This window comes from Nansenia antarctica (assembly GCF_963989245.1).
Source record: "Nansenia antarctica genome assembly, chromosome: 1".
In the NCBI taxonomy this organism is placed as follows: Eukaryota; Metazoa; Chordata; class Actinopteri; order Argentiniformes; family Microstomatidae; genus Nansenia; species Nansenia antarctica.
The window spans coordinates 45,486,509-45,501,683 of record NC_137674.1 but is presented as its reverse complement, the minus strand read 5'-3'; the positions used below and the strand labels follow the sequence as shown (position 1 = coordinate 45,501,683).

The 15,175-nt window shown below is 43.0% G+C and overlaps 1 protein-coding gene across 1 annotated transcript; it reads right to left on the bottom strand.

Annotated features, from left to right (window-relative positions):
• Positions 1–1,515: 1,515 nt before the first annotated feature.
• On the bottom strand, positions 1,516–14,461 carry erich1 (glutamate rich 1; the record flags this gene model as incomplete). The annotated part of the gene is made up of 5 exons (XM_080523256.1): positions 1,516–1,764; positions 4,026–4,220; positions 5,145–5,549; positions 13,173–13,310; positions 14,443–14,461. 5 exons carry the CDS (start codon positions 14,459–14,461, stop codon positions 1,661–1,663), a joined length of 861 nt encoding a protein of 286 aa, XP_080379382.1. The 3' UTR covers positions 1,516–1,660.
• Positions 14,462–15,175: the final 714 nt, after the last annotated feature.

Genomic DNA, 15,175 nt, shown 5'->3' with positions numbered 1-15,175 from the left:
GGAAGGATGGGTGAGAGAGAGAGAAGGGATGGCATGCAGGATATGTCCGCGGCCGGAATCGAACTGGGAACCCTGCGGCTACGTGGTCGACGTAGCCTGCTACGCCACCTAAGCGCCCCAACTCCACTCATTCTACCATATACTAGGGTCATCCTCCAGGGTCATGGGAAAACCCCAATTGATTTCCTCAATCCCTTATCTCCATAACAACCTAGTGGCAATTCAATTAGATTAGCATGCTCAGCGCTATAGTCAGATATGGTGGTGTCAGAGGCTAAGTTGATGGTGGATATAAGCGAATATAAGTTCCACACGCGCAGATATTAACTTCGCAAGCGCAGAAATCAGTTTCACACGGTCATAAATCCACCTCGCGGGCGCGCAGTTGTGTTTAACACGCCCATAATTGCGCGCGCGAGTTTCTCTCTGCCTCCCGCGGCCAACTTTTTTACGCGAGGGGTTCATTTCTGCTCGAGGAGATAAAATGACTTTTGACAATTTGTGGCGGATACCTAGATACTAAGATACCATTTTATGATTGGTGTGGTCACCATTATCATTACATGCTAATGACCATCCCTCCATCTAGGGCATTAGCAAATGTCATGCAGTACCTCAAAAAGACTGTCAATTAGATACATTTAGTTTAAAAAGTAGCCAATGTTAAGTGCATGTTTTCCAACCTGGTTAAGAATTGGTCTTGGGGTCGGGGTTATGTAATTGGTGTACTAATTGGTGATCAAGTTAGCCGGCTGTTTCAAATGTCATGACATCTACCAGAACAAACACAGGACATGGGCCAGACGTGGCATTTCACTTTTCTGCTAATTAGGAGTGAGGAGGAGGCAGTGTGATGCTACTTACAATTAGGTCTCCATGCTGCCATACAGCACTATCAATATCACAATCAATAATGACATTATCATGCTCACTCATGGAAGAATGATCAACTGCTTCTTTATTAAAGTATGAGTTGGCAGAATGTGGAGAATGCGTCCTTTGAGTGCCATATGTTGCATATCAGGTGAAGGATGTAGCGTATATGAAGACAATAAAATGAACAATTAACCTCGATACAAACCAAACATTTTATTATCTACACATTAGCATATAAATACAGCACAATATGAACGCTTTCACAGTAATACACGGTTAAACATTGTTTTGTGGGAAAAAAGTACAAAAATACTTTCCTAAAAAACCCAAAGAACATAAGCAATAGTGACCTGCAGATCAGGTGGGTTAAGGTCCAATTCTATGAGAATTTCTATACAGTGGGGAACTTAAGTATTCAATACATAAACAATTGTTTTATTAAAAATATTCCCATTACAGTTATTCATATGAAATTCATACCAGGCATTGGTATTAATTCAATAAATACAATTAAAATAAAATTGAACATTCTACACTTTATTCTAGGGTATTTTGTGTAGATCAGTGTCAACACATCTCAATTAAATCAAATTAGTTTTGTTGTGTGTAACACAACAAAATGTGGAAAAAAGTCCAGGGGGTCCAGGCGAGTCTCTACAAACAGTGTTTATGGTTATGGTTTGAGAGTCAGAGGTTTGGGACAGGGTTTCAGCAGTGTACTGTACATCTCTCAACCTCCAGACATTTTCTGACAGTCTTATGGCTTTGTTGTCGGTAGACATGGCTAGGACAGTGTTATGGGTGTGTTGTTGATTGGTGTGTCTCTCTGCATAGGGAGGATGTCTGTGATCCAGTAGTGAAACAGGGAAACAACTGCAGTGGCCTCATCTGGAAAAACAACAACAGAAAAACATTATATCTCAATTTGATTCAATTGAAAAAGCAACAGTGACATAGAATATCATCATCATTAAATGACAGTGTTCAGTGAGCTGTGTTAGTTTATGAATGAGATGGGGGGGGGGGGGTCCTAAATATAGTTCTATGCAATGTTGAAGACTAGCGAATCAAATCTCCCTGTGTTCTCCAGTGACCCTGACCTTCACACTGGTTTCATCTTTTCTCCCAGGCATCTGAGAATTCTCGTCTATGGCCGATCCTGTCTAGAGCATAACATACCACATTCCAATAATTGACTGACAAGTTGATTGCATGGCAATAAAACAATTATATTATTATTATTTATATTAATGAGATGGAGGTGGAGTGTGTCGGTGTCCACATCTCCGAGGACCTCTCTTGGACCCCCAACTCCTCTTTCCCGGTCAAAAAGGCGCAGCAGCGACTATACTTCCTGAGGACATTAAGAAAGGCCAGCTGTCTCCCAGGATTCTGTCCAACTCCTTGCCATACTGTACCTATCACTATCACGTTTTATATTACTATTATTATAATATCACTGCTGGTTAGATACTAAACTGCATTTCGTTGTCTGGTACTTGTACTCTGCAATGACAATAAAGTTTAATCTAATCTAAATCCATAGCCGAGCACACAGTGAGCTCTCCTGGCAGCTTGTTAGTGTCATGGTAGTTGAAACGAGGCAGGGTGGATGGTTATATTGAAAGGTGGGGTCAGGTGAAGACAGATGAAGGGAAAGGGGCTGCTGACATGAACAGGAGAGGACAGTTAAGGTCAAGTATGCATGGGTCTACATACAGTCATGGCCAAAAATATTGGCACCCCTACACTTCTGTCAGATAATGCACCACTTCTCCCAGAAAATTGTTGCAATTACAAATGCTTTGGTATTCACATGTTTATTTATTTTGTTTGCATTGGAATAACACAAAAAAGCAGAGAGAAAAAGCCAAATTTGATATCATTCTACATTCGGACTCCAAAAATGCACTGGACTAACTTAATATTTGGTAGCACACCCTTAGGAAAAAATAACTGAAATCAATCGCTTCCTGTAACCATGAATGAGTTTCTTACCCCTCTCTACTGGAATTTTGGACCACTCTTCTTTTGCCTAATGCTCCAGGTCTCTCACATTTGGAGGGTGCCTTCTCTCAACTGCTGTTTTGAGATCACTCCACAGGTGTTTGGACTCATTGCTGGCCACTTCAGAACTCTCCAGTGCTTTGTCTTAAACCATTTCTGGGTGCTTTTTGAAGAATGCTTTGGGTCATTGTCTTGCTGGAAGACCCATGACCTCTGACTGACGGAGACCCAGCCTTCTGACACTGGGTCCTACATTGCGGCCCAAAATGATTTGGTAGTCTTCAGATTTCATGATGCCATGTCCACAGGACGTTCTCCCAGAATGATTTTAGCTTCCCCAGGTAAGTTTTTGCAAACTCCAGTCTGGCTTTTTTATGTGTCAGTAGTGGGGTCCTCCTGGGTCTTCTACCATAGCGTCCTATATAATTCTGATGGCGACGGATAGTGCAAGCTGACACTGTTGTACCCAGTGTCTGCAGTTCAGCTTGAATTTGTTTGAAAGTTAATGGTGTTTTTTTTTATCCAGCGTTCGAAATCCTTTGTTGCAATCTTTCATCAATTTTTCTCTTCCGTCCACGTCCAGGGAGGTTAGCTACAGTGCTTATTGATGACATAAACTTGATGACGTTGCGCACAGTGGACACAGGAACATTAACCTCTCTGGAGATTCAGGTTGTCCATAATTTTCCACATTTTGGTTCTCAAATCCTCAAGACAATTCTTTGCTCTTCTTTCTTTTCTCCATGCTCAATGTGGTACACACAGACACACCACACAAAGGTTGAGTCGACCTTTCTCCATTTTAAATGGTTGCAAGTGTGATTTCTATATTGCCAGCACCTGTAACTTGGTGAGTTTAAATACAAATTGAAGGAGCATTACATTCTTGAAATACAATTATTTACAATATATTACAATTTTATCCAGTCCATTTTTGGAGTTCTGTGTGGAATGATGTCAGATTTGGCTTCCTGTGTTGTTCCAATGCAAACAAAATAAATAAACATGTTTTTTCTGGGAGAAGTGGTGCATTATCTGACATAAGTGCAGGGGTGCCAATATATTTGGCCATGACTGTAGGTAGGTGAAGGTGAGTATGGACAAGACCAGGGGGTCAGGAGACAACAGGTAAGACCACTGACCAGGTGTGAAGGCGGAGCTGTCCTGCAGCTCCTCCAGTGCTTTGGCCAACCGTCCCGTGTCCTTCTGCTGCACCAGGGCCTTGAGGGTGTGGAGCTTGGTCAGGGCAGCGGGGGGCGCTGTTCCGCTGGTGATGCTGGTCAGAAGACTCTCTACCGCTACGGGGGAAACACAAGGCGAGCCTACAGGTGATGAGCCTAGAGATTGTGGAAGATTGGAGAAGGACAGTTAAAGGGTTAAACATCAATGGGGTTATAACATCACTATGTGGTTGAAGGCAGTATGTGGATCACCCAAGGGTTAGGATTATCATTGAACTGAATCCTCTTCATGGGCAGCAACAAAAGGATTTTTTTTAGTTCACCATTATGTTCCATCGTATTTTCACCATTTTAACTGCAGCAAAAAGCCTTTGTCTTCAACATTCACGTTCTAGTCCTGTACTAAAAGGACAGGTCTAAATCTTCTAGACTAGGCCTACGTCTTGGCTGCACCTCAATGCCACTGTGCTTAAGGTATTTTTTTCTACCAATGTCTACTAAAAAAGCTACACGATGCCATGCACTATTCAACAGTGGAAGGGCATAGGCCTATGAGTTGACAGGATATGGGAGGATTAGTAGTAGCAAAGCCTCTTTGAAGGAAGCTGGTTCACTCTATCGCCATCTTGGCAACACCTCTTATTTCCAATAAGGAGACCAAACGCTATATTTTTAGACAGGTCGTCTATGGGAAGGCTGGACAAAAACTCCACTCGCACCAGAATGATACGGATTAGCCTTTCTTGCTTTCGGCTTTTTAGTTGTTGTCATGGCTTGAAAAACAAAACACTCAGTTTGTCTCTGTTCTAGCCTTCCTAGCCTCCCGCTCAAGTCTTACACATGCATTGCTGGGGAAACGGCGCATGAAAGACGCTACCCTAACAACGTTACCCTAGCAACGACGACTGTCAGTCACACTAATCTATAACTGTGTGGTAATTGGTTTAGAAATGTATCCCCATGTGGGACTGGCGCCATCTCCCCCGTCTCTCGCAAACCCCCCCAAACAATAGCAAATCTATAAGGGAGTGGCGTATCTCTAGTATACACACTCTCTGGTAGTAGTCCTAGCATACTCACAATCTGACAGAAACAGATCCAGTGTGGTTCTGAGGAAACCCAACACATCAGCAGCTCTCCTCTCCCTCATCTCTTCATCTTCCTCCTCCTCATCCCCATCCTCTTTTCTCTGGTAGGTGAACTCCAGAGCAGTAGCCCGAGGCACCAGGCCCAGAGAGAGCAGCTTCTCCTTGTGAAGTTTCTTCTTCAGCTTCCTCCTCTTGTTTTTGCTGATCTGCTCTCCCCCCTCCGCGGGTGTCTTCCCCGTGTGAGGTACACCTGTGTTAGCAGGACCCCCTGTCCCCTCCTCTGCTGTGCCCCTTCCCGGAGCTAAAGCATCTGCCTTCCTCTTCTTCCTTCTCTTCCGTCTCCTCTTCTGTCCCTCTTCTACCTCTTGTTCCTCGTTGCTGTCATGGATGCTCTCATCTGAAGGGGCAGAGAGAAAGTGGGTGTTAGTTTTCATGCTTTTCCCTAACAAATGACCTTAGTGCCTACTCCTAAATTGGGGCTGCTCTAACGTTGGCAAAACGTATTATTATTCCTTGCCATCGATATTCATCAGTGAGTGAGTTACATTTTTATTTTAATGGTGGAAGCTCAAGCTGATGTACCCTACTGTAATGGATCGATAGATGGGATAGATGGATGTAGAGAGTAGTACAGGGGTCATAGAGGACTGCACCAGCTGCCAGCTGTATAAAAGCTTGAGCACCCACCCACACACACAGCCACACAGCCACACACACACACACACACACACACACACACACACACACACACACACACACACACACAGAGTGTAAAGGCTTTTCCAGAGTAACTGGTGGGTGGCCAGTCTGGGAGTTGGAGCAGCTGAGATGTAGCAGTTTGACCACTCTCAGCAAGATCCACTTAAGAACCCCATACACACACATTTCCGCTCGCATGTACACAGCACTGTATGCATTGTGCCACACACACACCCTTTTAGCAGTCTCCTTCCCTATGAGAGGGAAACAGGCACCATATGGACAGCTGTGCAGAGAGAGAGAGAGTACATAATGGTATAATGGCTGTCTTGAAAGAAATAGCATGTTAGCTATTCATTTTCAGCTGTGAACCGAGATGGAACTTGGCCATGGCGCAAATAAATAGCCGGTAATGATTATTCACAACATTTCCATAACACTAATCCTAACAAGCGTGTATGGACCAATTTGCTGGTGGAGGCAGTATGGGAGTGCTGCAGCAGAAGCTGAGATGGGGCTCGATAATAGATGCTAAACGAACGCAGCAAATGCGCTTCAGCAAATCCAGTTCAATCGATCATAGTTTGAAGACACAGGCTGCAGAATGAGGATGCCAGCAGAGCTTGTGTGTGTATTCCGTCACCATCGCCACACACACCGACACAAGGTGCACATTCAAGATGCAACAGGTGATCACTGCCGTCATCCCATGGAGCTGAGTAGCTCCCTCTAGTGGTCAGGTAACAGTGAGTGATTAAGCAGCTGTTGTGTTTATTGACCTCAACTAAGAGAGAAAGAGATATCTTTTTTCTGTGTGTGTGTGTGTGTGTGTGTGTGTGTGTGTGTGTGTGTGTGTGTGGTGAAGATAGTTCACAGTCTACTCTAAGGTTAAACATGTGACTTGGAAGTGTTTAGATTAATAGGGCTCTGTTCTTGGGCCGCTACTGTTCACCATCTACCTCCTTCCACTTGGATAGATCATTCGGAAACACAGCCTCAATTTCCTCACCCGCACTAAACCCTGGCAGCACATCACCCCCACCATGCAACAACTTCACCGACTCCACCTAAAATACAGAATCTCCTTCAAGGTCCTCCTCCTCACCTTTAAGGCAGTCCATGGCCTGGCTCCTGCCTACCTAACTGACCTACTCCACCACTACACCCCTTCATGTGGTATCCTGAGCTCCTCCATTTTTCTTTTATCTTGACTACGATTTTATGTCTTTGTATTTTTTTTTTTTGTGTGTGTCCTTAAGTCTGAGAAAGATGCTTTTGAATTAAATATATGATTATTATTATGTTTATTATTAACAACAACAACAACAACAATAATAATAACAATAACAATAATAATAATAATATATTAATAGTAATAATAGGCCTACTACTCAGGACATCCAAGGCCTCTATACAGGATAGATCTAAACCACTGCAGAGGTATCAGTCTTGGCTGAGGCGGTCCCTGGCCTCACACTTCCTCTCTAAGAACAGCTAGGCCTTGATGGCCTAGCCATCTTCCTATCTAATTCCAGTTGACACACGGATGTCCCGATCCGATATTGATATCGCATATCGCCACGATATTGGTCCTGAATGCTGGATCGCAGATCGCACCAGAAAAAAAATAGGCAGCGATCTGGGGCTCGCGATCCGGCGTAGTAGTCAGTGGTCACGGGCATGAGAGTTGGCTAGTAGCTACCTGTGTGTAATGAGTCTGACAATGTCATGTTGCCAGCTGGTGAAATCATAATCCATTTGCTTACGTAATTTTTCGTTTGTTTACATAGTCTGAAACTAAGGATGGTAAGCTTTCAAATGATGCGTCATACATTGAAATCGGAAAAAAATTCAAGACGACACAAGTATTTTAATGTTTGTTTGTATCAATGTTTTGCTCAAGAATGGTGACTGCTAAAAACGCTGCTAACAGCTAGCGGCTAACGTTTCGTTCTAAAACGAAAGTATGTTTACAAGCCAGGTATCACTTACCGGTAACCTCTGGCAACAGTGAATCCAACCCACAGATTATAAGTATTTAGTGATCGTTAAACTGTTGTATATTATATCGAGTGGTACTTTAAAACTTCCAAGTTGCCTGTTATAAAAAAAACGAAAAGCAGATATTGTTGACACCCCTTTGATTCTGCAACTGGTTTCTGGTCTCAGGCTACACTTTTAAAAAGGGTGCTATAATTGATTTGCCATTTGTAAGAGAAGATAAATAGAATAAAAACATGAAGGCACTAAAACTAGAAATCAGACAGTAACTCTTTTTATTTTTTCTACAATGCTGAATGCTGCTTTAAATTGTTTTAACTTTAAACCAGTTGGTCACTGAGTACTGCAGAGTACTGGTTTTGTTGCTTGAATAAAGGCTGGCAGTCTTTAATAGCCAACTGTTGTTGTGGACTATATACTGGGGAAGTATTTGTTATTATTCAGGAGTAAAACAATAAATACAAATATCGGATTGATATCGGTATCGCAGATACCTGAAGCCCAGGTATCGGTATCGGTAGTGAAAAAATGGGATCGGGACATCCCTACTTTTCAATCCAGAAATTGTATCTATAAATGGATAAAACTAAGCTATAACTACTAAGCTATAACTTTATCCATACAAAAACTGTTGATATACTAAACTATTTATTGTGTCACGTGAGTATTGAACAGTTTCTCTGTGCCCCCTTTTTCCTGCTCTTGTTTTTTGGTAAATATTTATCACAGCAGCATCAACATGTGTGTGCACTCGGGTGTAACGGTTGGTGGGTACTGCAGCCCAGTACGGTCACCTCGGTACACAGTTTATGTGAAGTCAAACTCTGTATTACATACACTGGGTGTGCCATGCCCCGTTGAAAATTCTCATAGAGGCTTTGGCACGAACACCAAGAAGCACGGATTGACGAGTACTCAAGCAAGCAAGTGTAGGATACAAAATAATGTAGAATTGTGTCCTGTGTGTATGGCACCGACTTCAGAACCGGCTATGTGTACGATCGTTAGGATCAAAGTAGATGGTCCTATGTAGGCTTTTCCAAACGTAATTCAGCATTAACTGTCAAAGCACATGACTAAATACTACCATGATCCCTTTTGTGAATCAATTGGGCCACTATATTCCACATGTACACTGCACATGCAATACAAAAGCGGAGAAAACGTTTTTGGGAGTGACACTTTGATGAGATTTCTTTTTTTAAAGGAAGTTTTAAGCCCCAGGCAGGAGTGGCAAATGAAAGGTCCCGGCTCCAAACACAATACGTGGATGAGAGCCACGCAAGCCAATAGGCCTACTGATTTAGCCTCATTTTTTCCCGGTTGAACCTAACCGTGATGCAAAAACCGAGGTACGAACGGAACTGTCTATTTCCAAATATGTAATATTTATGATGACTGCTGAATTAGTTAGGCCTCGGCCTAATTAAAAATAGAGGGGAACAGCGGGTCTATGTATAGCTCTACACGGAGAACAACATCTATTAAGCCTTGACATGAGTCAAAGAACATATTTGCCAAAGTAAATGTTAAGGGACAGAGGGGCACCTACCCTCCCAGATGTGCTGTCATGTCTTCACTTTGTTTTTCCATGGTAACAACAGGTATTCAAGATGGCATTGTACCTGCAAGCTAAGCAGAGCCAGAAAACAACTTATATGATGCCAAGTTGCAAACCCCCCAAGATTACAAGGAGAAGCTACTACTAATCAGGAAAAAAATAAAATAAAATTCAGAGGCAAGCTGAGGTAAACTCACCAGCATCCAGGGGCTAAACTCTGCTTCTATTCCAATTCCCCAGTTCTTACCACCAAGAAAGTATGCTTACTTTGAAGTCCCCCTCTGCCTCTTCAAACATTAATAGCACTTAGCTAGCCAAGCAAAGTGGAATAACATTGATAATATACTATATAATACACTAGACTAGTCCTTTCTCTTACTAGGCAAATGTATAGCAGCTTCATTTGGTCTTTTCCATTTGGTAAGCATTCAATTATGGAGTGCTATCACTGTGGGAATAGGAAAGGACTCTTATTCAGTTTTCCCAACTCCGAAGTATTGCCCAAACCTTGTCACGCAGTGACTATAAATCTCATCAGTTTCAGTCAGGTAGATGTGCTTAACTGGCAGGCAGTGAGTGTAATGGATATGGACGGACACTAATGTAGTGTGGGTACCCTGTCAAGAGAGCTTATCACTTTTTGTTTATCCAGCTGTTTCATGCCAGAGGATTGAGGCAGCTTCTGTTCAGTAAAACTCAAACTGTCCTCTCAACTGCTGCACCCGGCTATACTGTACCTCAGAATACTGATCCCATCAAATCATATCACAGAGCCCCCGCAAAAATACAAACTGTTGTAATAATCGAATGACAACAGTGTTATGTCAACATCATCGAAGCAGTTGAGCATTGATGATGTTATTGGGATTCCTGCACCACAGAGGCCATATAATAACATCAGCAATGTCCACAGCAATGATAATAAATGATACCAGGTTCTCTGAAACAACACACTCATAATGGCTGCCCTGCTGCAATACGGGCACAGAGATCAAACTGCTTCCATAAAAAAAATAAAGCACTTGACACCCCCTTCCTCACATCTTTAGGATTCGGCAGTGAACATGTACTCAGGTACACATACCTGGACATAAAATCGATTTGCAAAAAAATAAAGATATATATAATTGTATTTTATATTTTTTTACAGGCTTTGTGGTGCTACTTTGATCTGGTGAAAAAATGGAAGCAGCGTTTTTTGCCCTCAGCTTTGAGAGAGCAGGCTGGATCTCTCTCTCTCTCTCTCTCTCTCTCTCATATACTCACAGCCACTCTATCTCTCTCTCTCTCTCTCTCTCTCTCTCTCTCTCTCTCTCTCTCTCTCTCTCTCTCTCTCTCTTTCTGTGACTATATTACTATGCAAATATACCAGCAGTCATCAATGTCACAAATAGCTGGCTCCCCAGCTAACTTTGCTAGCCCCCTCACTCACATATTATAAATACACAATAAAATAGACAATTAATCCGGTTGGGAACAACATGACTTTTCACATCTCGGAATCAAAATATCTCACATTGGCTTTTCCCTAACTGGCCAGGAAGAGACAATCAGGGAGAGTGATTGTAATGTTAGAGCACACAGTCGAACTGCAGAGACCCCGTAGTAAATCCCCTAGCTTTATGGCGCATCTCCGACCTCAGAGACAGTCCATAAATGTAAGATTACAGCCCTCTTACCAGCTGTGTCCTCCCCAGTATTTACGCCTGCTGGCTGGGAGGGCATGACAGATCCCAGTGCACCTGTCTGGTACTCTGCAGGGGGAGGCAGGGCTGTGTACACTCTTCTGCTTGCTGGCTGTGGCTGGGTGGGGATCATCTGTCCATCTCCTGAGACAATAGTTGGTGTTAGATTGAGTGGACTGGTGGTGGTGAGCAGGTATAATCATAATGATTATCAGGTGACCCCCAGGATGTTGGTAACTATAGGCCAATCAGTATTTTACCCATTATCTCCAAGGTCACTGAGAAGTGGGTTACAGAGCAGCTCGTTCACTTTTTAAGCAATAGCCCATTTCCCCTTCATCCAATGCAGTTTGGCTTTAGGACCCTACACTCTACAGAAACGGCCAACTGCTACTTCCTAGAAAAGGTCAAAGGTATGGTTGATAGAGGAGGTGTTGTAGGTGCTGTGTTTTTAGATCTCCGCAAAGCCTTCGACACAGTCAATCACCAGGTCCTTATCACCAAGCTGTCTGCCTTTAACTTCTTGCCATCAGCCCTTAAATGGTTGGACTCATATCTCAGTGACAGAAATCAGCTAGTCCAGATAAACAATCAGCGCTCACCTACCATCATGTCTTGCACCGGGGTACCACAAGGCTCCATACTTGGCCCACTCTTGTTTAGCCTATATATCAACGACCTACCATCTGTCTGCCCAGAAGTGCATGTACAAATGTATGCTGATGACACTGTTTTGTATGTGCATGACAAGAACAAACACCTGGCAGCTGCCAAACTTAGCTCTGCTATGGAAAAGGTCACCAAATGGCTCAACAGCTCTTGCCTCCAGCTCAATGTTAATAAAACTGTAGGAATGTTCTTCTCCAAACAACACAATATGACCACGGCAAACATAACCATTTCAGGGCAAAACATTAGTATAGTTCCGTCGTTCAAATATTTAGGGATCATCATTGATTCAAACCTGACTTTCAAAGAGCACATCAAGAAAGTGTCTGGTAGGGTGAAGTTTGGCCTGGCAAACTTCAGGTACATCAGAAGCTCACTGACCAGGAGTGCTGCCAGACTATACATGGACGCATCAATTATGTCGCACCTCACATATTGTTTGACAAGCTGGGGCCATGCATACAGCACTTCCCTAAAGCCATTAGCCACCCTATACAAGCGGACCCTTAAGGTCATGGACCAGAAGCCAAACAGCACACACTACTGTACCATCCTAGACAAATGTAAATACCTTAGCTGGGAAGACACCATCAAATACAAAAACATCTGTCTCATTCATAAAATTCTGCATAACAAAGCTCCTCCCCCGCTTAACTCTTTCATAAACCAGCGTGACCACAGCTTACGGCCCACCAGAAGCACCTCTCGTGGCGACCTTATAGTTCCATTCAGGAAAAGCACCTTCAGTAAGCAATCCTTCTCAGTGATAGCAATAGAAAACTGGAACTCACTACCCAACCAACTCAAAGACATACATACTTACTCCACCTTCACAACACACATGAAAGCCTGGCTGACACAGAACTATACTTGTCCTCATTAATCCCTCTCTGTGCTGCCTCCCCATAATGCCTTTTTTTTGTATGTTTTGTTTTGTTTAATGTTTAACTGTTTAACTGTTTGTAAGTGCTTAATGTTGTGTGGCCTGTAATTGTCCTGTGGCTTCTATGTGCTTGAAATGTCGCTGCCCCCATAAGTGTGTATGTGGTGTTTGTTGTAGCCCCTTCAATCACCTCAGCTTGCTTACGTGTGTTTTTTGTCAAGTGTGATGTTGGGGTACCTTGTCTCAGCCACGTGTTCTTAGAATTTTTAAATGTTTTATTTTAACTAATGACGTTACTTTTCAGGATGCCATGTTGCAACTGGCCGGGGACTTCAGCTGAAAATTAGCCGACTAGGCTAACGCTGCCTTTTTTACTATATTTTATATGGTTCATGTATTAGGATTGTCCTCGATATAATAAACTAATAAACAAACAAACAATAATCAAGTGTTGGAAATAAGATTTCTCTATCAATGGTATTGGGAGACAGAGTGAAATTGTGTAGGAGACTCAGAGCTTACCTAGGACTGCGCCCTCACATGCGTTTTGCTTCACATGATGAATTTTGACAATAGACTCAAGGGTGTGTGGAGGGCTGGCTTCTTTGACAAGTTTGGGAGGTAAGAGGTAGAGCTTCTGAAGAACTTTGGACTGAAATACTGAAAACATACACACATGACGTTATTAAATCATACAGGCATGAAATACTAATATCACATTGAAATCAGGTGGTGGGACTGATTTCCAACAATGATCATGATCAATGATCAATGATCATGAGCCTACAGGGATGAAGTCCATAAACTGATAAGATGCTACACAGACAATAACCTTACACTAAACATTAAAAAGACAACATAAATCATCATTGCCTTCAGGAGACACAGGGTGGATCTCTCTCCCCTAACCATTAAAGGAGAGGAAGTGGAGGGTCCCCTGCTTTAAGTTCTTGGGGACCCCACATCACTGAGGACCTCAAATGGACAAATGGACAGTCAACGCCATTGCACTGTTAAAAAACGATCAACAGCGGCTCTATTTCTTAAGGACACTCAAGAAAACCAACTTGTCTGCTGAGCTGCTCAAGGCCTTTTATCACTGCTCTATCGAGAAAATGTTAACCTACTCCATCACAGCATGGTATGCAAACTGCACAGCAGCTGAAAGGAAATCCCTCCAGAGGGTCATTAACACTTCCTAGAAAATGATTGGACTTCCCCTGCCCACACTGGATGACATCTTCAGGACACGCTGCCTCCAGGATGCAGAACAGCTTCTTTCCTAGAGCCATCAACGAACTAAACCCCCCCCCCCTATTGCCTCCACATCCGCGTCATCATAATATGAAGATGTGCAATATTTTCCACTGATGTGCAACATTCTGCTATGACGCTGATGCACTTAAATGCTGCTTTTTATACTTCCTTTTAACTTATTCTTACTGTGAAATATATGGGTGTATGTGTGGTAGGCTACATATTGTGTATGTATGTAGTGTGTGGTCGTGTGTATTCAATGTGTATGCAAGTATCGTTTTTAGGGGACGCATAACATATTTCGTTGTACTGTTTGTGCAATGACAATAACGCTTTCTGGTTATCATGGCTAGCAGACAAGAATATCAATAGTCTGTCAGCAATTATCATTACTGACCCAGTTTGAATGGTTGGCACGTGCGTTTGTTTACGGTGAACCTACTTCCTGTGTCTCGAAGACAGAATAGAAGTCTGCAGCAATGTGTTTTATGTAGCATTATTTCGTAACCTTGCAAGCGAAGTGGACGACACTTACCTTCTTTCCTATGTGCCATTTCGCCAGATATAACTCGTGAACAATAACAGGGTAATAGTAAGGGCAAGGTGGCTAATTATAATGAGCTACGGTGGTTGGCTAAGTAGTGTGCTAAGCTAACTAGCTATGTAGCTAGTTGTCAAGGGTGGATAGTCCGCGACATCCCATCATTTGCACCGTCTCCGTTAAACAATTCACTGGTGAAACATTGTCATCTCCAGTCCACTAGCAGTGTTCAATGGATATGAAGTAACACAAAAGCCATGCATGCAAGGATGAGCTTTTTTTTTTGTGTGTCTACAGCATCTTCTGGACCAAGTACAGTGGACTGCCTGTCTCATGTGTAGACTTTCTCTGGGTGCGTTCGTAAATTTGCTCTGGTAATCTGATCAGCACTCATGGAATGCCTCTTGTCCAATCAAATTACTTGGTAGCTCTATGACGGTGAACCCAGTGTTCGCTCCGTCGCTTTCAGAGCGTGTTTACGAACGCAGCCTCTGTGTCCTAAACCAAGAGCACCCCCTGGTGTTTGGACCCTGTAACATCAACCCTGTCGACATGCGCAAACCAAGCCAGCTGTGAAGACAGCAGGTTTGACAGCAGCGCATGGGAAGCGCGATGCGAATATCAAACAGGAGCCAGCCCATGGCTCAGCATCAGGACCAGAGTACACCTACTTTAAACTTGGCTGGGAACCTCAGCTATGTAAACGGGATTTGAAGAGGAGGAACTG